We start from the raw sequence: 22,328 nt of genomic DNA on the forward strand, positions 1-22,328 counted from the left end.
TTAATTTTTTAATTAAATGTTTTGTCTTTTTAAAGGTTTAATAATCTAATTTAATGTTTTGCATTTTTTAAAATGTTTAATATTCTTGTTTAATTTTATTTTTTAAATGTTTAATTATGGAAAATATTTTATCTGTAATTTTTAATATTTGTATTTTAAAAATTTTGTTTAATTTCATAATGACATGTATTGTATGTTGTTGAATTATCTAATTCAATATTTTGTCTGTTTAATAGAGTTAAACATTAAATACAATTAAATTATATGTACATATACCACCTTTTAATGTTTAGTTTTCTTTTTAAATGCTTCATTGTATTTTCTGTTTAATTCCTATTTGAAGTTTTATTGTCTTTATGATGTAATTTTCTAATTAAACATTTAATTTTTTAATTAAATGTTTTGTCTTTTTAAGGGTTTAATAATCTGATTAAATGTTTTGTATTTTTAAAAATGTTTAACATTCTTCTTGTTTAATTGTATTTTTTAAACGTTTAATGATGGAAAATATTTTATCTGTAATTTTTAATATTTGTATTTTAAAAATTTTGTTTAATTTCATAGCGACATGTACTGTATCATGTTGAATGATCTCATTCAATATTTTGTCTGTTTAATATAATTTAATGTAATTTAATGTTTAACTCTATTAAACAGACAAAATATTGAATGAGATCATTCAACATGATACAGTACATGTCGCTATGAAATTAAACATAATTTTTAAAATACAAATATTAGAAATTACAGATGAAGTATTTTCCATCATTAAACGTTTAAAAAATACAATTAAACAAGAAGAATGTTAAACATTTTTAAAAATACAAAACATTTAATCAGATTATTAAACCCTTAAAAAGACAAAACACGGGTACCCACATAGCTCAACGGGTTAAGCAGGTGACCCATGTACAGGGGCTGGTTCCTGATGCAGCGTCCCGGGTTCGAGTCCCGCTAGTGGCCCTTTGCTGCAAGTCTTCCCCCGACTCTTCTCCCCCGTTTCCTGTCTGTCTCTCACTACACCTATCCAATAAAACGCCAAAAAAGACAAAACATTTAATTAAAAAATTAAATGTTTAATTAGAAAATTATATCTTAAAGACAATAAAAGTTCAAATAGGAATTACACTGAAAATACAATGAAGGATTTAAAAAGAAAATTAAACATTAAAAGGTGGTAAAACATTTAAAAAGAAAAACCTTAAAGATTTAATCGAAACATTAACAGACTGTCTGAAGGTTCAAACTAACAGAGAACTACTCAAGAACTTTTAAGATTTCAGTCCTCAGACTGTGTGAAGGTTCAGACTAACAGAGAACTACTCAGGAACTTAGAAGATATCAGTCCTTGGACTGTCTGGAAGTTCAATCTAACAGAGATCTACAGTGGGACTTAGAAAATTTCAGCCCTCAGACAGTGTGAAAGCTCAGGTCCTGAGGACTCGGGAGGTCTGGAGGCTTTGAAAATCTTGGAACTGAGGGTTCAACCCTCCAGCACAAAGGCTAAAGTCCAACCTCCTGAGAAAAATGATCGAGTCGAGACTCAAGTTAAAAAAAACTCGAAAATGGCAAAAAAAAATAGATGATAAATGCGCAAAAAAAAAAAAAGTATCGCGCGCAGCTTAGAGGGAACAGTGGTCCCAAAACTGTTGATAAATTTTCTCTCAATAAAACCTCATAACCAGTTACATAAGCACACCCTCTTTACTGACCTCTTTACCAATAAACCCCAAGACATACTTTGCCAAAATCCATAATAATCCATAAAATCTTTATTTGCGCCAGCCCCATGTGAAAATGACATCAGTCTGTATTTGTAGAGCATCTCATGAATGTAGCAGCACCGTTTAAATGTTTCATAACACAGAATATAAGCAAAGAGTATATAGGGATACAGACAAACATGGGAAATAAGAAACGTGCTCTTCAATAGTTATTGTCATTATTATTACTAGTAATATTATTTTTGTGTCCACTACAAACCATACAATCATCTAGTGTAGTCAAACAGGAATGTGTGCATGGCGAATCAAATCCAAAACAATGAACCAACGACCACGTCTTGATTGCACTTCATTTTATTGACCACTAGATGTCCTACTCGAGCACTGTGTGTCATTGAGGCCTCGAGTAATGAACCATGTTTTGAATGAAGTGTCGAAGCTTCAACAAAGCCTCGATCAGCCATCACTAACTTTGCCCCCACTAGCTTAGCCTCGCTGTAGCCGCAGCTCAAAGGGGCGTGTCCTATCTACTCATTCATATCTATGAGAACAACGATGGCTGCACATAAGGACGCCTGTCAATGACGTTGATTAGCTGCGTAAATACCATTATATACAGTCTATGGTAAATACGTATGTGAATCGCATCATTGGCTGCAGCAGCCAGTCACCGGTCACTCACTGACTTACATTGAAAAAAAGCACAGAATGAATTGTTACGTGTTTATTTTATTTTCAATTTAGGTTGGATTTTTTTGTGTGTGCGCAGCACAGACTTTCTGTGCGCGGAGACCGTGTCAGTAGTGCGCAATTGCGCACGCGCGCAGCTTAGAGGGAACAGTGGTCATGACACAAGACAAAGACACTGAGCACATAAGCTTTTCTACCAAAGACCAGTTAAAGAAGAAACCACCTTTCAGATACTGAAAACAAAAGTCCACATACTTTTTCCACTAGTCATTATGTAATGTTGGATCATTTTCCTCTATAAATAAAAGACCAACTTTAATATTTTGTCTCATATGTTCATCTTTATTCTGTGCGTCTACTTTTAGGACTTGTGATATAATCTGATGATGTTTTAAATCATGTCTATGCCGGATAAAAAACTTCTCAAGGGTTCGCAAACTTTTAAGCACCACTCTATGCCTTCTCAAATTGCACAGATGTCCTTCCTGGACCTTCAGCAGTGGGTTGATGGTAAATTCTCTCTCTCATATATTTAGATAAGATAAGATAAACCTTTATTAATCCCACAGCGGGGACATTTCCAGCATTACAGCAGCAGAAGGGAGAGTGCAAACACGTAGGAAACATTAGCGTAAAGTAAAAATAAACAAGCTCACGTCTATATAGTGAAAAATAATTATATTGCACAGATTCTTCCATGTGTGGAAATTCTAATACAAGAAATAATGAGTGGTTTGCATCTTCTGGTGTAGCCTCTGTACTTTAGTTCATGAAGTCTTCTGTGAACAGTAGATTGTGATTCCTTCACTCCTGCCCTCTGGAGGTTGTTGCTGATGTCACTAACAGTTGTTTTAGGTTCTTTCTGTCCAGCTCTCACAATGTTTCTGTCGTCAACTGCTGCAGTTTTCCTTGGTCTACCCATTCCACGTCTGTTCCTTAGTCCACCAGTGGTTTCTTTCTTCTTCAGGACATTCTAAATGATCATACTGGCTATGGCCAATGTCTGTGCAATGGCTCTGATTGATTTCCATCTTCTCTCAGCTTCACAATTCCTTGTTTTTCAGCTCTTTGGTTTTCATGTTGGTTACACCTCTAACTATAGATGCAGTCTGCACAGGCAAAACCCAAATCTGAAACTGAACGTAGGCATCGAGTGCTATTTATTGTTTGAATAATCCATGTAATAGGACACACCACGGCAATAAACACACCTGTCAGTCACGTTCTAGTACTTTTGCTCACATGAAAAATAAGTGGGCTCAAACAAAAGATGCTATCTTCTCAGCTGTGTATCAGATCTAGATGCAAATACGTGTAAATAAAAGCTGAAATGTTAATCCGTTGTCTCATATTCATTGTTTGATGTCAAACCCAATTGTTTTCAGTCTACAGCGAAAATAAAGGAATTGGCCTCACTGTTCAATACTTTTGGAGGGGAGGGTATATATTAATCACTTTTTGCAGAATTCAAACAAAATGAATCAGTGGTGAAGGTCTGCTGTGTAGACTTTGTAAAAGAAACAAGCGGTGTAATATTGATTTCCAAAAGCTGTATATAGAACTTCTCTGGTAGTTAATGTAAAAACAATATACACTCTTTAGTCTGTTCAGTGGTCTATTTATAAAGCCAACTCATATATTTGACAGTATGTTTTTTATAGAGTCAGAAACAATAAACTACATGCGTGTGACCATCAAGTGTAATTTTTAAAATTTCCTTCAATAGGCTACATCTTACTTTAAAGTGTAATTTAATGCATGTACTGAATTATTATTTATCACAAGACTTTATTGTGTATTTTAGAAGACGTTGTCATTGTTTAACTACTATGACAAAATTGAAGGCCTTATGTGTAAACTTTGTATAAAAAAACTAACAGGTGGTCTAATAAATATTGTTAAAGCTGGATACTGATTTTCTCTGGGAATTAGAAAAAAAGATGCACTTTACATTGTTCAGTGGCCTAGGTAAAAATCCAACTCATCCATTTGATTATATATATTATATATAATGAGATTCAACAAACTAATGTCAGATTTAGAACTTCATTACGTGCTGCTGAATAACAGTAGTTGTATTCAGGTACATTTTTACACTGACAGCTATAATTTTGCGGTTTTAAAAAAAAAAAAAAAAAGGCAATTTGGTTTTTTTTTGGTTCTCCGCACTACCCGTAGTTTCATGCTGTCAACGCGGAAGTCGCTGTGAATTGCTACAGCGCTGACTGGTATTAGTGTTTTTAATTCCAAACTACGGCTATAAATATAAAGCATAGGGGCATTTTTTTAAAAAAAAATAAGCACAAGGTTATCTTTGTAAAATGTTTTTTGATAGTGTGTCGGTGTGAAATGGGATGTCACGGCTGCAGAAAGCGTCATTGTCGGTTGTTTGTTAGCGACTTATCTCTCTAGCTGAACTTACTCCTTCCTTGAACCAACCAAGCAGCACCATGAAAGTCCGCTCGTCTGTGTTTGCCTCGTTAATTTTAATATTCGAAGTGATCGGCGTGGCCCTGTTCCTGCGGGGTTTTTTCCCTGTACCTGTCAAGTCTTCCTTCTCATCCAAGAGCAGCCTGTCAGATCTGCCCGCCGAGCCGCTGACAGGTGAGCGCACAGCATCATATCTCCTCTAACCAGCTCCGAGAGGCTTAAATCTCTTACAACTCACAAAATATGCTTCTTCTGTCACAGGCAGCTCCCCCAACTCCTCTCGCCTCCCCCAGCCCCTGTTTAAGCGGGTGGTTGTTATGTTGGTGGATGCCCTCAGAGAGGACTTTGTGTTTGGACCCAGTGGGCGCATGTTCATGCCCTACACCAGACATGTGGTGGAAAGAGGCTCATCTCACAGCTTTGTGGCCAAGGCCAGACCTCCTACAGTCACCATGCCAAGGATCAAGGTAAGAGGTCACCGTGATGCCATGGTGTGGGGTTTAGACTAGGTTTACCCAGGACATGTCCTGTTGTTTTTTAGAAAGTGATGACAATGTCCTGGTTTTCATTGTTTTTCATTGGGCCACTAAATGGAACTAAAACTAACAAATATTTTTTGTTAGTTTTTTTGTACGTTTGTGAGAGCTATTTTAGTTAAAGTTGAATTGCTAATATTGCAGAGTTTTTTTTTTAGTTTTAGTTTTTAGTTGGGATGTCCGATATTGGCTTTTTTTTTGTCAATAACCGATATGCTGATATTGTCCAACTCTCAATTCCGCTATCAACCGATACCGATATATGTGGGCTACTTACTTAATTTTAGGTGGAATTAACACATCATGCCTAATTTTATTGTGATGCAACACGGCTTTCCAAATGTAAACATTGTCTGTGCAAAATAAGAAAACTACTTCAACTTATGAAAAAAATGCCGTATACAAATTTTTTAAATTGTCTCAAACAACATTTCGTACTCTCCCTCTTTCCCTTCCTCAATCTATGAGTCTATTACAATATGGCAATTATACTGTACAATTTTGAAAACTGTTGGTGAAATCCAGGCATTATTTTATTGGTTTTCATGGTAGGCAAAAAAAAAACCAAAAAACGATAATGATGTTGACCAATACTACATTTTATGCCAATATCGGGCCAATAATATAGGTGGGCCGATATTATTACACATTCATTATTTATTTGTTCATTTTCTAATACAGAAGAGACATTATTTCTATCATTATGTCATTCGTTATTTTTGAAACTTGTCATAATTAAACATGTTGAGTAACCTCTGAGAAGCCCATCTGAATTTGTGTCTTTGGTTATAGATAGTATTTGGTAATATAGCAATTTTCCATCCACACAGAGGAGGCATAGTTTAAATGTATTGAAATTATAAGACATCTTTGAGCTCATTGACAGGCCGCCTGTCCTGGTTTTCATCAAAATATGGTCACCCTAGTTTAGACGAGAACTCACTCATCAAGTCTGTCCCCTAATACTCCTGGCATGTGTCTGTTAAAATCCCTGGTTTTTGGATTAGCAGTTTGTGTTAAGCTGCACATACATTTGCTGTAGTGAGTCAAATATTCAGACCCACATTACCAGCTCGCTCCAAAAACATACATATATATATATATATATATATATATATATATATATATATATATATATATATATATATATATATATATATATATATATAAAGCTGTCCAAATTTGAAGTTATTTTTTGGGGGGACTTTTTGTTGGCTTTATTAGATAGGTTAGTAGAGGCAGACAAGAAAGTAGGGAGAAGAATGAGTGGAAGACCTGCAGCAAAGGGTCGTGAACTGGAATCAAACCCAGGCAGCTGCGTCAGGGACTATAGCCCCTGTTTATAGGTCACCCGCTCAGCCAGCTGAGCTATCTGGGCACCCCAAGCTGCCCCAATTTGACTCACCAAATTCAACAAAACGACAAAAACGAGAAACAAAATGGCAAAAACGTGAGACAAACAATAAAAGTCAGACAAAAAAAGACAAAAAACAACAAAAACAAGACAAAATATTACAAAGATGAGACACAAAACAAAAGAACAATGAGCTATCTAGTATTTTACTTTATGATCAAAACAACTTGTCATGGGCTAGGAATTCTTTTAAATTTATAGTTTTAAAAATTTACCAAATGCAGTAAACAGCTGGATTGGACCCTCTGGCGGACTGGTTTTGGCCCACAGGCCACATATTTGACACCCCTGAAGTAGTTAAATGGATGTCCTGATAATAATTTGGTGAAGGATCAAGCTGGTGTTCTTTTATTAACAAATCAATGAAGACACAAAAACCGACTTTGCCATTCCTTCTCTAAATACTTGCTGCGTTCTCTATCATGTCTGTGACATTCAGCCTCAAATGTATCGGTTCCTACTGAAGATATGAAGTATATTCCTAAAACAGACATGAAACATTTCCTGCCGCCGCTGCAGGAAAAAATCCTAGAGGAAACACTGAACTATGACAACAAGTGAACACTACATCAGCTGCCTGCTGATGATCACATGATTGTGATCCTACTACAAATCCACCACTGTGGACTTATCAGGACTTATCCATCGGAAATCATACAAGAAACAATTGATTAAGTTGTGGGGGTGTTTCTGAATCTCATCGGTTCCGTTACATATTTAGGTCACGCGATTCGGTATCTGTACATAACGTACACATGCCTGTGCTCAGCACAAGGTCATTTTGTTTGTGGGTACATCTATATTAAATGGCCACATTCTATGTTGCCGTGATTTCTGCCACAGACTTTTTCAAGATTTCAGCCGTTGGAAACGATACAACGACTGAGCAGCCTTGGTGGAGTACTGCGCTCTCTGAGTGCTTTTCTTGTTTAACCATTAAACTGTGAAAAAAGGGTACAAACTAAAAAGTAAACAGTAAAAAATAATCAAACCTTTAGATTTATTAATGATGAATATTTTATCCAGGTCATTATTACTGCTGCAAATGCTGCCTGTAAAATCCCTCTGAGGCCAGAATAAGCATGAAAAACGGGAAATGTGTGAAACATTTTGAAATAGATGCAAAGTTTTCAGCCTTTAAGTGAAAATAGGGTTAGATGTCGGAATTTGGAAAGCGTGAAAACGTGGTGTGTTGTCACATTCGGGTGATGTGTCATCCTGATGAGAGTATTTTGGGAGCAGAGCCAGGAGGGAGTTACAGAAAATCATGTGCGCCTTGCGTTACAGTTGGTTGTGCTGCTCCACAGTAAGCCTTTGGACAGACTGGGAAAGACTCAGTATGTTGTTGTCAGTGGTGTTGGAGAGATTTTGCAAAGAGAATGATTTTCCAGGATAAAAAAAAAAAAGAGCAGCTGAGTCGTGTCCACACTGTATGGGTGCTGGGTAGTACTGAGCTGAGGGGAAGACGTCTCGCTGAAGTTGTCAGGTGAAGAAGAATATTCAGCCTGAGTGTCAGAAGGCAGAATAAAACACAAACATTCATGCTTTAGCAGTGGTGGGAGGAAAGGGGACGTGCTGCCAGCGTCAAGCTGCTGTAACAGAAGAATATTGGAGCCAACAGTCTCCCCTGGAGAAGCCTGCCGCCGAAGATAAACAATGTGGACAGAATCCTTCTCAGTGATGTCTAATAAATGTGGACAGACAGGTAGTCGTGAGAGTGCAGAGTCAGCGATACTCACGTTAGTGATGGTGGCAAAGAGCATGTGTTAGTTGACAGGTTTAAAAACAGTGAGCAGGATGAGTGGTGAAGAGAGGCAGCAACAACATGCAGTAGTCTCACTATCACATGCACTTTCCTGAAGCCTGATCCATCTGAGCATAGTGCACTGTAGAGAATAGCTTCCAGTTATTTTCACAATCCAACAATATGTTGTTTTTGTAGAGTTATGCTGTTTGTTTTAAATAAATGAACAAGAAAAGCACTCAGAGAGCGCAGTACTCCGCCAAGGCTGCTCAGTCATTGTATCATGTGCAACAGATGAAATCTTTAAAAAATTCGTGGTCTGTCCGTAGCAGTGCATTTGTATTAGATCATGTGATCGTTACACTGATGCCGTGACGCTATCTCGCAATGAGACAGAAATCTTTAACAAATCTATGGACCCAGACTATAAGCTGCATCACTGCCAAAATCTAATCAGTTGGTCCTTGTGACATTTCTGACCTTCCCTAAAAATTTCATCCAAATCCGTCAGTCCGTTTTTGAGTAATGTTGCGAACAGACAGACAGACAAACCAACACCGATCGTCACATAACTCCACTGCGTTCCTTGGCAGTCACTAATCGTTTAAGCTTTAACGTAGGCCTGCGTGATATGAAGAAATTCTACAATGTGTTGTGCAATAATGCAAAGACATTATGACTATAAATGAATCATAAAATGTGAATATTAGCTCTGAAGTTTATCTGTTTTAATCAATCCACTGCTAACACAGACCTTAAACATTTCATAATCTGCATCCACTGAATAAAGAAATGAAAAGTATTACTTAAAAATGTTGTTATTGAACTTTGAAATACATCGACTGAACAATTTGAGGGAATTTTTGAGAGATTTTCGCCACAGATTGCATTGATTTACAATAGTTTTTCAACTTTTCCATCAGTATTTTCAGTGTAGTGAGTTTGCAATATGACACACAAGAATAAAGACACGAAATTTTAAAATGATTGACAAGACAGTCAGAACTCGTGGATAGAGGTGCTGCAACATGTACAAAGTCCATTAATAAATAATAAAACTGGGTGTATGTCAGTCAAACCACGTCATGCAGCCTGAAACAGATACTACACATTGGTCAGTGGGAAACATAAACAATCCATAAAAGTTAAAATATTCTCCAGTAAAATAAAGTCAAATTACAGCATTAGTCTCGTTACTTAAAAGCCATTTATTATATATTCTATATTGCAGCCATTTAGAGTTGCTAATTGTATTGTTTCCAAATTAGATTTTGATTTGAAATTGATTAATTATCCAGCCCTGATGAATACTCAACCAGTTAAACAACATGAATTTAAATAAATCATTGTAACTCTAAGTAATTCAAGTTTAATTTCCCCATCTGTGTTTAAGAAACTTTCCTCTAAACTCAACACAAACATCTCTTGACATGTTCCTCACCCTTCTGCTCTTCTACGGCACCAATTAATGTGAGGACTAGTGACAGCTATCTGGAGCTTCATCCGTCAGATGGTGTGAATGCATGACCCATATATATAGAGAGGATAAATAGTCACAAGCTGAGTGGAAATTAACGATATTTTCTTATTTATTTCCTTTTTAGTCAGTCTCTTGCAATGAGTTTATTGAACGTGGTCATATCCATATGATGATGAAAATATATTTTATTGATCAGTCCTGCTATAAAATGTCAATAATGATGGCAAATGCCTGTGAAAGATTATCAGAACAGAAAGCAATGCATCAAAACTGCTCCTTTTAAGTGCAGGTAATTTTGATTAAATTGTATGAAAATGCTAAATGCATAAAAGCCAGCACATTTCTAAATACACTACCGTTCTAAAGTTTGGGGTCAGCCAGACAATTTCATGTTTTCCATGAAAACTCACACTTTTATTCATGTGCTAACATAACTGCACAAGGGTTTTCTAATCATCAATGAGCCTTTCAACAGCATTAGCTAACACAATGTAGCATTAGAACACAGGAGTGATGGTTGCTGGAAATGTTCCTCTGTACCTCTACGGAGATATTCCATTAAAAATCAGCCGTTCCCAACTAGAATAGTCATTTACCGCAATAACAATGTCAAGACTGGATTTCTGATACATTTAATGTTATCGTCATTGAAAAAAACTGCTTTTCTTTCAAAAGTAAGGGCATTTCTAAGTGACCCCAAACTTTTGAACAGTAGTGTATATAATTTACTACAGGAATGTAATCACTTCTCTTGCACACTTGTATATAAATAGGGAGGACTTGTGGGCTCTTTGATCACTCAATTAAATCGGATCAATACACTTACACATCGTCCTCAGAGTTTTTGAGCTTGAGACTGTTGATAAATGACTTAGAGATGTTTAATATTGGATTTATTTCGTCATGAATATTTCATATTTTTTCATTCAATAGTGACTAAAATTGATTTGTTTTGTCAGTAAATGTGAGAAAACAATGCAAAGAAACCAACTGCATATGTCACAAAGCCCAAGAGGAAGACAACAAATTTCGTGTTTTTTCTGACCAAAAATGTTTCAAATTGTTTCAAACAAGGCAAAATAACAGCAGCAAAAGCTCACAAAAGAGAAGCACTTCTGACTAGAAGAAACCTAAATATGTCCAGTTATCTCTAATGTGAGACCAACATGTCCAGCCTGTAAAATGCCAGGACAAAAAACTGGCTAATGCATATTACAACTTTAGCCAGATTACATTTTTAATTTTCTAGAGGGCTAAAACGATGAATCTATAATAGGATAATTAGGCAGCACCCTGTTCTACTAATTTTAGCTGTTCTACTCGTTTAGCTAATTAAATTGATTTTATATAATAGAAAAATGTAATGATCTGCAGGTGTACTTCTCATCCAGTGGAGGTTGAATGATTTTACTGCTAAATTAAACATAATGACTGTTTTCACACTTGCTGAGAGGTAGAAGTGAGCACACTGAAATGCAGTCGAAACAAGTTAACCGTCTGTAAATGGATGAAAAACAGCACCTCCAACAGATTTCACTGTCAAAGAAGAGTTGATGCCAGCTGTCGGGCAGCGGAGCGTGTCATTGATGATGTGGAGGAGGGGTGACGGCACACAGCGCTGCCAGATTGAGGTGGACGTGCAGGGAGACAGATGTTTCACCATAATCCAGGGGTTTAGAGAAAGATGACGGAGGGAAAGGCCTTGAAGACAACTGGCGAAAAAAAGAGAAAACAGGCCTGGATGTGAATCCTTTTTAAAAGATCTTTCTTGATGGGAGGGCAGGAGGACGTAGAGGAAATTGATAGCAGAGGAAATTCAAAGTAAAATCTGATTTAGAAGCAGATGCATGAAGGGTTCATGGTGCAGGTGCAGGTTTATAGTGTGGACAAGGTGCAGCTTCTTCGGAAACATGCACGTCTGATTTGTAGACTTGATGAGAGCACACAGACTCGTCTGCAGCCCTGCTGACGGGTCAGTTAATCACATGTAAGGAGCAAATGTAGCAACTGGCCTACTTTATTTTTGTGTCATCTTGTTACAGACCTCCACAAAACTAAAAGTTTGTTCATGAATTGCTTGATTGCTTTTTGTGTTCTTAGCTCTAGTTTTATTGAGAAACTGATATAAACAAGATAAATTACAGCCTGTTATTAATGACATCTGCTAAATTTTTTCTGAGCCCTGTCACTAAAACCAGCATATTGCCGTCTTGGCTCTGAGGCACGCTGACACACGGCTTGGTTTTTAGCAGCTGCACTGGTCAGTCTGACCTTAAAGTGACTCAGAAGTTCTGTTGTCCAAATGACTGCGATTCAACGATGCACCTGTAGGTGGCATCACAGACCAGCTGCCTTTGACTGCCCGCTATCACTGCATTGCACCCAATTAACTGCCATGACACAGCCAACTAACCTAAATCATAATCTCTCAGTGGCTCAGACATTAATTTACACATGCATTAGTCCTTCCACTACCTCCACTGTGTCTGATAGTGTCTCTCCATGCAGAAATATACCACGACGCACTTGGAAGCTTATTCGTGCACACAGTTGGGTTTAGTATCTAGTTTCTTCTCTGTGTTTATTACTTTTGATTTGAGACCAGGCAGCAAACAGTTGTTATACTAGAAACACCACTCTGGGGGTCTTTCCACTAAATCTGATGATTCCTCTTTAGCTATGACAGAGAAAGTCCTGTGTTCACATGTGGCCAGCTGAGACTCCCTCTGGCCAGCACAGCAGTCCGTGGACTTTACCGAGGTGCAGGATTTGGATGAATTCAGTTTGTGGCAGCAGTCGCAGCAAAGCACCGTGGGTGTTTTAAAAGGCTGCTGTCTGCCTGGGTAGCATGAACTCAGTGGTGCATAACACCTCCACCGGTATTATCTGGTAATAAGGCCTTAGAAGATTTTTCAAGTTAATGGTTCACTAGTCAACAGAAAAGTAAGTACTGGAGAAGGAAAGTGAAAAATCTTTTGCCAAGCTCGAGGACTTGAAATCAAAGCCTCCTCTGTCTGCTTTTTGGCATTTTTACAAGGTTTCATCGCAGTGCCAGAGAGAGTCTGTATACCCCACTGATACTGTATTTGACATTTAAGCAGTAGCACGCTGCAAGCTGAGACACATACTGTGGGCCAGTAATTAGTATGTTGATGAGTCGCTGATTCATTTGGGCAGCTTCTCAGTGTTTTTTTTTTTTTTTTTTTTTTTTTTTTAGCATCTGTTGAAATTTTGAGATGAACTTTGCCACGGAGAACTGATCTTTATCTCCACAGTAGAATTATTGATATGTGTGTTTCTGGCAGTTTTTGTCCGAGCCGCTGGTTTCTTACCTGTGTGTGACTGCACAGGCAGAAAAAAAAGCCTCTGTTTGAAGAAGAACCTTGTGTCTCTTCCTGACACATGCGTCTGCACTGGCAGCAGCAAAACAATGGCAAGGAAGGAAGGAAGTGGTAAATAACTGAGCTTCAAGAACAAAACTGGGTCTCAAATTTCCAACCCCAATTTCTAGTTTTAGCATTTTTACCATCGTACCTGTAAATCAACTCATAAAACTGCAAGGCTTCTGACGTTATTCAGTCGTAGAGTATGTTTATTAGTGGTTAAACAAGAGACAGGAACATTTCAAACTGTCAAAGGAGGATTTTGTTACCATACATCAAGACTGACATTGATATAAACATAATGTTCCTGGGTATATTGGAAATGTGATGGGAGACAAAGAAGAGTTTGAAGCTTGCAGCAATTGTTGATGCATCTCTGCTCATGTTTGTGGGGGTGTGGCATCTGTAGTTTACTGCTGTTTGAAGGAGTTTTCTACAGAATAGCTAAAGTGGTGCTCAAACAGCGACCACGCACACAGTGCTTCAATATATAAAACTCTGATAAGATGAGAAAAATAGATATGAACTGGAAAAACAGGGCTATGTAAGGACAAATACACCAACTAGAAAAGGGATGAAATAACGCTTTAAGAAACTGATTTAAAAAGATGAGTGTGAATTTGCCAGCACAGCCCCCTCGACGGTTTCCTCTCGCACCTGGGCCCTCGCACAATAAAGGCCGGTCACCGCTGATTTTGAGTCTGGATCTCTGAGCATCCCGGAGGATCTGAGGCTGTGCTCCAGGCAGCTCATGGAGGGGTTTAAAACAGTGTTTCCTGCCGGCATCCTCAATCTCATGTCTCCTTCGGTGCATAAAGACAAGGCCTTTGTACTCCCCCTCCTCAAGAGTGCACCACACTCTTTCCTGACTTCCAAAATGGGCTGTGTTTTCCTTGTCAGTCAAATGGAGGCCAGTGTCGTTTTATTTTGGATTCTATGATGAAATCGGTAGAAATTGTACTTCATAAATATCATCCATCAACCTGATTCAGCTTTCCATTTGTGGCGGGGAGATTGGTTTGGGGGTCTGGGACTTGGTTTGTAATGTTATATCAATATAGTGACCAACTACAATGATGATAAATTGACTGATTTGATTGATTTAGTTGTTTTTATTTGTGAAGATTGTTAATAATAAAAAAGTTTTATTTTTTACTGAACACTTTACTGCAGCACAAATCTTAATTAGCTGGGTTAATATGATGAAACTGTAAGGTTGTGCAACACCATTAAAAGACAATTATTGTTCAAAGGACAATGACAAAAACATGTCCCTCCCCAGGCTCTTACCACTGGCAGTATCCCAGGCTTCATTGATGTGGTAATGAACCTAAATTCTCCTGCACTGTTGGAAGACAACCTCATTTGGCAGGCCAAAACAGCAGGGAAGAGGATCGTCTTCTATGGAGATGACACCTGGGTGCGCCTCTTCCCGAAACACTTCATGGAGTACGATGGCACGACCTCCTTTTTTGTGTCCGACTACACTGAGGTATGTACGAGATAAACAGCTAGGATTTTAGCTCTATAGAACATGGGAGTGATGCATTGTTCTGCAAATTTCTGTTAGTCACTGATGAAAAAAATACCAGACCTTTTGCTAGGGATAGTTACCATCACATGTCACTCCATTTCCCATGGTCTTCCACAATTCTTTTGTCTTTTATTATGTGCTAATGTCTATCAGACCCCCCTTTTTGTTGTCACTCCTTTGCTATTTGCAGTTGTTTACCAGAGCTCTTGAGTCGATTACACTTTTGTTCTGTTGTCTTACCCTCGATCACTGATTAGCAACCATATGCAAATTAACCACTATTCACCTTGTTAGTTACATACAGCCCCTTCCCTCCCCTTTGATCCATTCTCTGACATTCATATAAAATGTGTACCCTGAAAATGCTCTGGGTGGACTTACCTTTGCAGACTCATACTCTGTGTCGGTAAATCCACCGTATTACCAGTAATACCAATGAAACACACCACTACAGCAGACTTCGAAGAACCAAGAGTGAAATTTCTTCAACATCACGAAGCTGATGGTTAAAACTTTTCATGTTCACTGATTAGCCACAACATTAAAACCACCTGCCTAATACTGTGTAGCTCCCGTAAGTGTTGCCAAAACCCCTCTGACCTGAATCTCACAGACCTCTAAAGGTGTCCTGTGGGATCCTTTGAGTCCTTGAAGTTGTGAGTTGGGACCACAGTGGATCTGACTTTTCCAGCACATCCCAGACGATCAGTTAGAGAATTTCAAGACCAAGTCAACACATTGAACTCTTTATGTCCCTCAAACTGTTCCGAAACAATGTTAGCAGTGTGGCAGGGAGCATTATGCTGCTGAAAGAGGCCATCAGAGTAAACTGCTGCCATGAATTTGTATACATGGTCTGTAATAGTGCTTAGGTCGGTGATTCAGGTCAAAGTAACATCCGCATGAATGCAGGACCAAAAATTTCCCAGCAGAGCATTACATTGGCTCCGCTGGCTTGCTTCCTTTCCATAGGACATCCGGCTGCCATAACAACGTACACTCATGAATACGAACATGAAAACACGATTCATCAGACCAGGCCACCTTCTTCTACTGCTCCATGGTCCATTTCTGAGGCTCAAGAACCCATTGTAGGAGCTTTCAGTGGTGGACAGCAGTCTGAAGGAGCACTTGGAGCAGTTTGCTGCTACACAGCCCCAAATCCAGCCAACTGCCATGCACTTTGTCTTCTAATATTATTCCATAGCCAGCCTTAATGTTTTTAACATTTGGTGCCACATTAGCTCTTCTGTAGGATTGGATTTCTCCCCATGCACATCACTAAGCTTTGGGCATGCATGACCAGGTCACCTTGGACCTCTTTTCGTAGATAGAAACCCCACAAGATCTGCAGTTTTGGAGATGGTGTGAACCAGTTACCAAGTCATCACAATTTGGTCCTTGTCAAAGTTGCTCTTCTCCCTTCACTGTCAGTGTTTCCTGCTTCCAACACATCAACTTCTGTTTAACTGCTTCTTAATAAACCCCACCTTTGACTGTTGCTAAACTAACAAGAAAATCTATGTTATTAACTTCATCTTCCAGTGGTTTTAGCATGAAGGGACTGACTCACACTTCAGGTTTATTGTGAATACGACAAATTCACCTCAGGATTAGGGATTGTCCAAGAAATCAAGTCTCTGTCATTAGGAAAAAGAAAAAAATGGAAAGGAAGGGAAAGCTACGTAATTATGAAATCAAGTCCTCACTTTGATTATTAAAGAAGCATTCTGATATGTTGTTTGTATACAAAAATATATTATCAACATCAGCAATGTAATTTGAACATAAATTCCTTAAGTTGTCAAAGGCTTTGCATACTGTAGTAATAATTAATTAAGCATCGTTTTTTTATGCATCTATTCTGGGCTGCACATGTATGTCTGGCAGCTGATCAACCAGGAAGCCACAGAGCTGAGATTGTACCAAAACTCTTTATCAGTTAGCTCCATATCTCTCAGCTACAAATGCTCTGTGGGACTGAATGCAGTTTTCTTCTTGTTTATACCGTAGTTTTGGTTGTGCTGAGCCTTTTACCTGACATGTGGGACTGTCACAGGTTTGAAGTAAACTACCTGTCAGCTCAGTTTTAATTTACTCTAGAGTTGGATTTTGAATAATCACATGAAATCTTTGATATATGTAGTTAAATCCCTTGTTTCTGTATAGGTTGACAACAATGTAACTCGTCACTTGGACAGCACCTTGAAGAGAGATGACTGGGACATTATGATCCTCCACTACTTGGGCCTGGACCACATCGGTCACATCAGTGGGCCGCACAGTTCACTCATCCAACCTAAACTCCTGGAGATGGACGACATTCTGAAGAAGATCCACAGTGCTCTCATTTCAAAGGTGAGCTCTTTTCCTCGTCTGTGTTACTACATGATGATATTTTGCCTGTTCTCTCATCAACTGTGTTCTTTGTGGCTACAGAAGCTCAGATTGTGTTTGCTTTTGCAGGAGCAGCAGGTTAGAACATTTGCATATAATGTGAAAGGGTTAGTTAGCTCATATTAGCAGCCCCAGAGAGAATTATAACGGCATTTTTGTCATCCTATTAGCATCTTAGCATCTTTCAGGCTTTTGTTTTGGGTTTAAGGCTTCATTGCCTGCTCCATCATAGACCATCAACCTTCATTTCTATTGAAGTTCCAGCCAGCAGACAGAAAAATGTATTGACTAACTTAGACATAATGAAGCATTTAGCTGCTACTCAATCCATATGAATGCAGTTGCTCCTAACACGTCAGTCTTCTCAATAGAACTATCCATCCATCCATCCATCCATCCATCCATTGTCTATACACTGCTTAACCCTCATTAGGGTTGCAGGGGGCTGCAGTCTATCCCAGCTGACTTTGAGTGAAGGCATGGAACACCCTGGACAGGTCACCAGTCTATCACAGGGCTACATAAACAGACAAACATTCACACTCACATTCATACCTACAGACAATTCAGAGTTACCAGTTAACTTCAGCATGTTTTTGGAGCGTGGGAGGAAGCCGGAGAACTCGGAGAAAACCCACACATGCACAGGGAGAACATGCAAACTCCATGCAGAAAAATCCCAAGAAGACTGGAACGCAAACAGTAGAACTAACACAATAATGTTCAGCAACAGTTTTGATACTTGATTATTAAACTCATTTTAAGCAAACATTTCCCAGTTTCAACTTCTCAGTGGTGAGCATTTGCTGCTTATGTGAAAGAGAACTGAATATCTTTAGGTCTTGAAAAGACATAATGACAACAGTTGTCACGGGAGTTCACAGTGGGGCTAAATGATGTGTTAAACAAATCTTGTTGCAGTTGTTTTGACAGATATTGTTGTCTTTGATCACACAATTCTATTGGGAATGGTCAAACAAGCATGTCCTGTTATCGTTTGTAGAGTATGATTTATAGAACCTTTACAGTGCGCCATTTATTGTGGTATTTTGTGACAAATTTTACCTCCATCTCCTGCAATTTGGAAATTTCCCTCATTCATGTTGCAATTTCAATAACCAGTCTCTCCAGGATTTCGCGGGTGTTTTTCGAGATTGTTGCGGCCAAAAAAGCCTGAATTTGTGGCAGCTTTTCTAAAAAATTGCGATGTAAGTTGCGATGTTTTAAGCTTATTTGTTGTGATGACATTGCGGGAGACAGTGACAATTGCTAAGGAGTTGCGTTTTTTTTTTTTTTCAGTTTTTAGAACATGTTACAACATTGTAATTGACAACATTTATTCCGAAATTAATTCTTTAATGCTCCAACCCATTTACACAAAAGCTGGCACACCACAGTGGGAAATTAGCAGCAGCCAGATACTGGTTTAACATGAAGTGGTTGGTAGATTTAAGGAACAAAATGAAAATTTACTATGGAATGAATCACATTTGGACATATCTGTCAGTGGCTTCAAAAGTTAATTTCACTTTCTGGCACACACGTATTCATACACACGCTCACGGCTTGTCACATCAATTAACAAGAAAAGCACTCAGAGAGCGCAGTACTCCACCAAGACTGTTCATTACCTTACCTTGCACTGAACACAGGCGTGTGTTATGCATGTGTACGTACCGAATCACGTGACTTCAGTATGTAGCAGGCGGTGGGAATTGATGGGACTCAGAAACACCCCCACAATTTAATCAGTTGCTCCTTGTATTATTTCATTTCTGATACGTCCACAGTGGTGGATTTGGAGTAGGATCACAATGATGTGATCATCAGCAGGCTGCCGAGTTAACGTTCAGTTGTTGCCATGGTTACCGCGCCGCTATCAGATGCCGTGCCGCTACCTCAATGGGAAATCCTTAACAAATCCGTGGATCCAGACTTTAAACCACATCACTGCCAAAATCTAATCCCTTGCTCCTTGTGTCATTTCTGACCTTCCCTGAAAATTTCATTCAAATCCTTTAGTCCGTTTTTGAGTAATGTTGCTAACAGAGGAAGGATTCACATATGCTGATCGTCACATAACTCCACCGTGTTCTTTGGTGGACTAATTAATCTAACTTACCTTCATTCTTTCAGTGCTCCAACAAATCTGGATGCAACAGTGTCCATCATGGTGATCTGTCTGGTCTGTGGTCCACTTGTTTCAGCCGTTCTCCTGATATGTTTCAGGGTAGAAAAGTGTTTATCAATCGAGGATTTATTTATGTTGCACGTGTGTAAAACCGTTTACTTCCGCTTTGGTGAAGAACATCAGGCAATTAACTGTTTTGCACGGTCTTCAGCAGTAATTTTTGTTGGTGCATTATGTTTGCACTGGGGACTGCTATGATTGGTGGAACTCGTGGGAGGCTGGCCAAAATTGCGAAAAGTTGCGGTGATTGGTTGAATTTGCACGATCGCAACATCGCAAATTCCTGGAGGGACTGAATAATATTTGGATTAATTATTCAGGCCTAAATCACTCTAATTTGTCATGATTAGTAGAACAAAGTGTTAATTTAAAAAAAGAGAGAACAATGGGCCCATTATTGATAATGAAATCAATCTTTCAAAACAACAGATTTACAAAATACAACAGTAAATGTAAATGTGGAACTAAAAACAGTTGTAGAACTGTGTTCTATGTAACAAAATCAAAAGGAGTGAATATTGGTGGTATTATGGCATCTTTTGTTGAGTCCCTTTTACTTGAATGGTGAACTCCCAGCAATGAAACTGTTATACAGAAATGTCATTTCAGAATGTCAATAACTGTTGCTAAAGATGAAAAATATCAAAACCGTGGTTTCATTTCATGAAAATCTGAAGAATTACAACTGTAACCTCTGTTGTTTACTCACTCTGTTTGGAGGTATTGGCTTGGCTTCTAATGTTTGATTCCAGTTAATTGGACTGATATGCTCTGTATCAGTGGGCTTAATTTAGCTGCTGCTTGTCAACATCTGTTTCTCTTTATTAACATTCATTACACTGGACGTGCTTCAAATGTTTCATAGTAAATTTAGTGTTTACAGGGATGTTAAAACGTTACTATACTAGTAGTTAATATCATTACAAAGCAAAGAAAGGAAAATATGCAAATATGAAGTCATGATCAATAGTTGATATATTAATGAGATGCTATCAGTGAATTTTTAGGGGTGATCAGTTCTTGGATAATCATTTAATTACACCCATAATTTGTTCTGCTTCCAGCATTTGCTACGTTATCTGTTGCAGTAACCCTCCAGATTTAATAAACTGTTAAGCTTTTGTGTTATCTTTAATTTTGTGCTTGATCAGTGTGCAGGTCTTGTGCCTTTGTTTTCCTCTGTGTGGTCTGACAGCTGTGCATGCATATTGTCTTTGCACCGTGTGTGTGTTGCTAATGGGCTTTGTCTCGCTGTCATTCTGCTACTTAGCTTGTATTTAGATTGTCATGTCGTGTCTTCATGATACTGCAGCCTCCCTCGCGTTTCCCATGCTTTCATATATTTGATGTGACAGAGAGAACAAAGGCCAAGTGTACACATCCTTGTAAACTTCCCCTCTTTGCTAACGATAGGGCATCTTTTAGGTATGTTGCTGCAGCATTTCACAACATCCCAAAAGTTGTTAATTTTGCTAAATCTTTTCTGTGTGTGGTAGGCAGTGGTGCCTCGTATGGGTTGCTCCCAGTGAGCTTTTTGAATGAAATGTGTTTGAAAGCCTTGTTTCAGTCACATTAATGAAAGCTGTGCCTGCTATTTTCTACAGCGGCATTGTGACCTAAATATAGACACGGCCCGATAGGGTCCCGCAGGATGCCTCCGAAGCTTCTACAAAAACACCCATGTTTTCTCTGATCAGTACATGCTTTTAACATGTCAGGCTGGTGTGATCTTATCATGTCAGGCTGTTTCTCTGGCGGTGTGAGCTGACTGTTGTTTGCTGCTGCATCCTGAAGCGCTGAAAGTAATGTTGGGTTCAGCTGCAGGAGAGAAAAGGAGCGTAGCATTCAAACGACAGCACTCAAAGTTCCATTTGTAATGTGATGCGAGTCGCCCGTCTCAGCGAGCTCATATTAGGGGCAGAGAAACGCTTTACCTGCAGCGTGGACAGACGCAACACTCTCCTTTAAACTTGATTGGAAAACAGGACCTCCTGGTCATAGCGACCTCAGTCAGACCTTCGTGTTAATGGAGAGCGCATGGCCTCAATCTTCTCTTCTTGATATTTCAGATTTTAAGGTTGGTTTCTACTTTCGGCTGTTTGAAGTGTAAAACTTCTTAAATCTGACCTGCAAAAAAAGTGAGGAATCTGAGCCCTGTAAGGGAGAAAAATTAAATGGATTTTCATAGCTGCAAATGTTTAGACTGTTACAGTGTGCAGCAGAAGTACACCCCTGTGCAATGTCACCTGAATGTCAGATGAATTAAAATTGTATTAACTTTCAGTAATTACATTATTTCAAAGTTGACAAGCAGAGTAGCTCCTCAAAAACACATTCTTTTAGAAAGGCTATCTTAAAAATACAGGCTCAAAATCACTGGTACACCAGTTAAAAAGCCCCAATTGTTGAAATAAAATTGAGCATACTTGGGGTTTTACACTTAGCCTAATTGCGTGAACATGGTTATAAAATCATGGCTCCACATGGAAGGTTATTGCAAGGGAAACTGAAAAATCTGATTGTGAGACTTCACAAAGTAGGAAAAGGATACAGGGAGATTAGTGACCAACTGAAAATCAGTTGCAGCCATAATGAGGAGGTACAGAATGAGCCATAATACCACTAATCAGAGCTGCAGCGGTCGGCCTGCTAACATGGAAGGTGTGCTATTTTCACATTATAACTTTGCAAAACAGGTGTGAAAATGCCTCAGATGTAATTCAGAGGTTATCTTGTAGCTTCAGACAGTATAAATAACAGAACATAATATTTGATGACATTCAATAAACCCACCAAAGATTGCTT

The 22,328-nt window shown here is 38.6% G+C and overlaps 1 protein-coding gene across 2 annotated transcripts in view; it reads left to right on the forward strand.

The window, feature by feature from the left end:
* Window positions 1-4,600: 4,600 nt before the first annotated feature.
* pigg (phosphatidylinositol glycan anchor biosynthesis class G) overlaps window positions 4,601-22,328 on the forward strand; it is a 97,916-nt gene continuing 80,188 nt past the window's right edge. For both annotated transcript variants that reach the window (XM_055016635.1, XM_023277027.3), the window contains exons 1-4: window positions 4,601-5,018; window positions 5,106-5,311; window positions 14,684-14,893; window positions 17,105-17,293. In XM_055016635.1, coding sequence (XP_054872610.1) covers window positions 4,865-5,018; window positions 5,106-5,311; window positions 14,684-14,893; window positions 17,105-17,293 — 759 coding nt within the window. In that variant the 5' untranslated portion in view covers window positions 4,601-4,864. The remainder of the gene's footprint in view (window positions 5,019-5,105; window positions 5,312-14,683; window positions 14,894-17,104; window positions 17,294-22,328) is intronic.

Source organism: Amphiprion ocellaris, chromosome 13 (assembly GCF_022539595.1).
Source record: "Amphiprion ocellaris isolate individual 3 ecotype Okinawa chromosome 13, ASM2253959v1, whole genome shotgun sequence".
Taxonomy (NCBI): Eukaryota; Metazoa; Chordata; class Actinopteri; family Pomacentridae; genus Amphiprion; species Amphiprion ocellaris.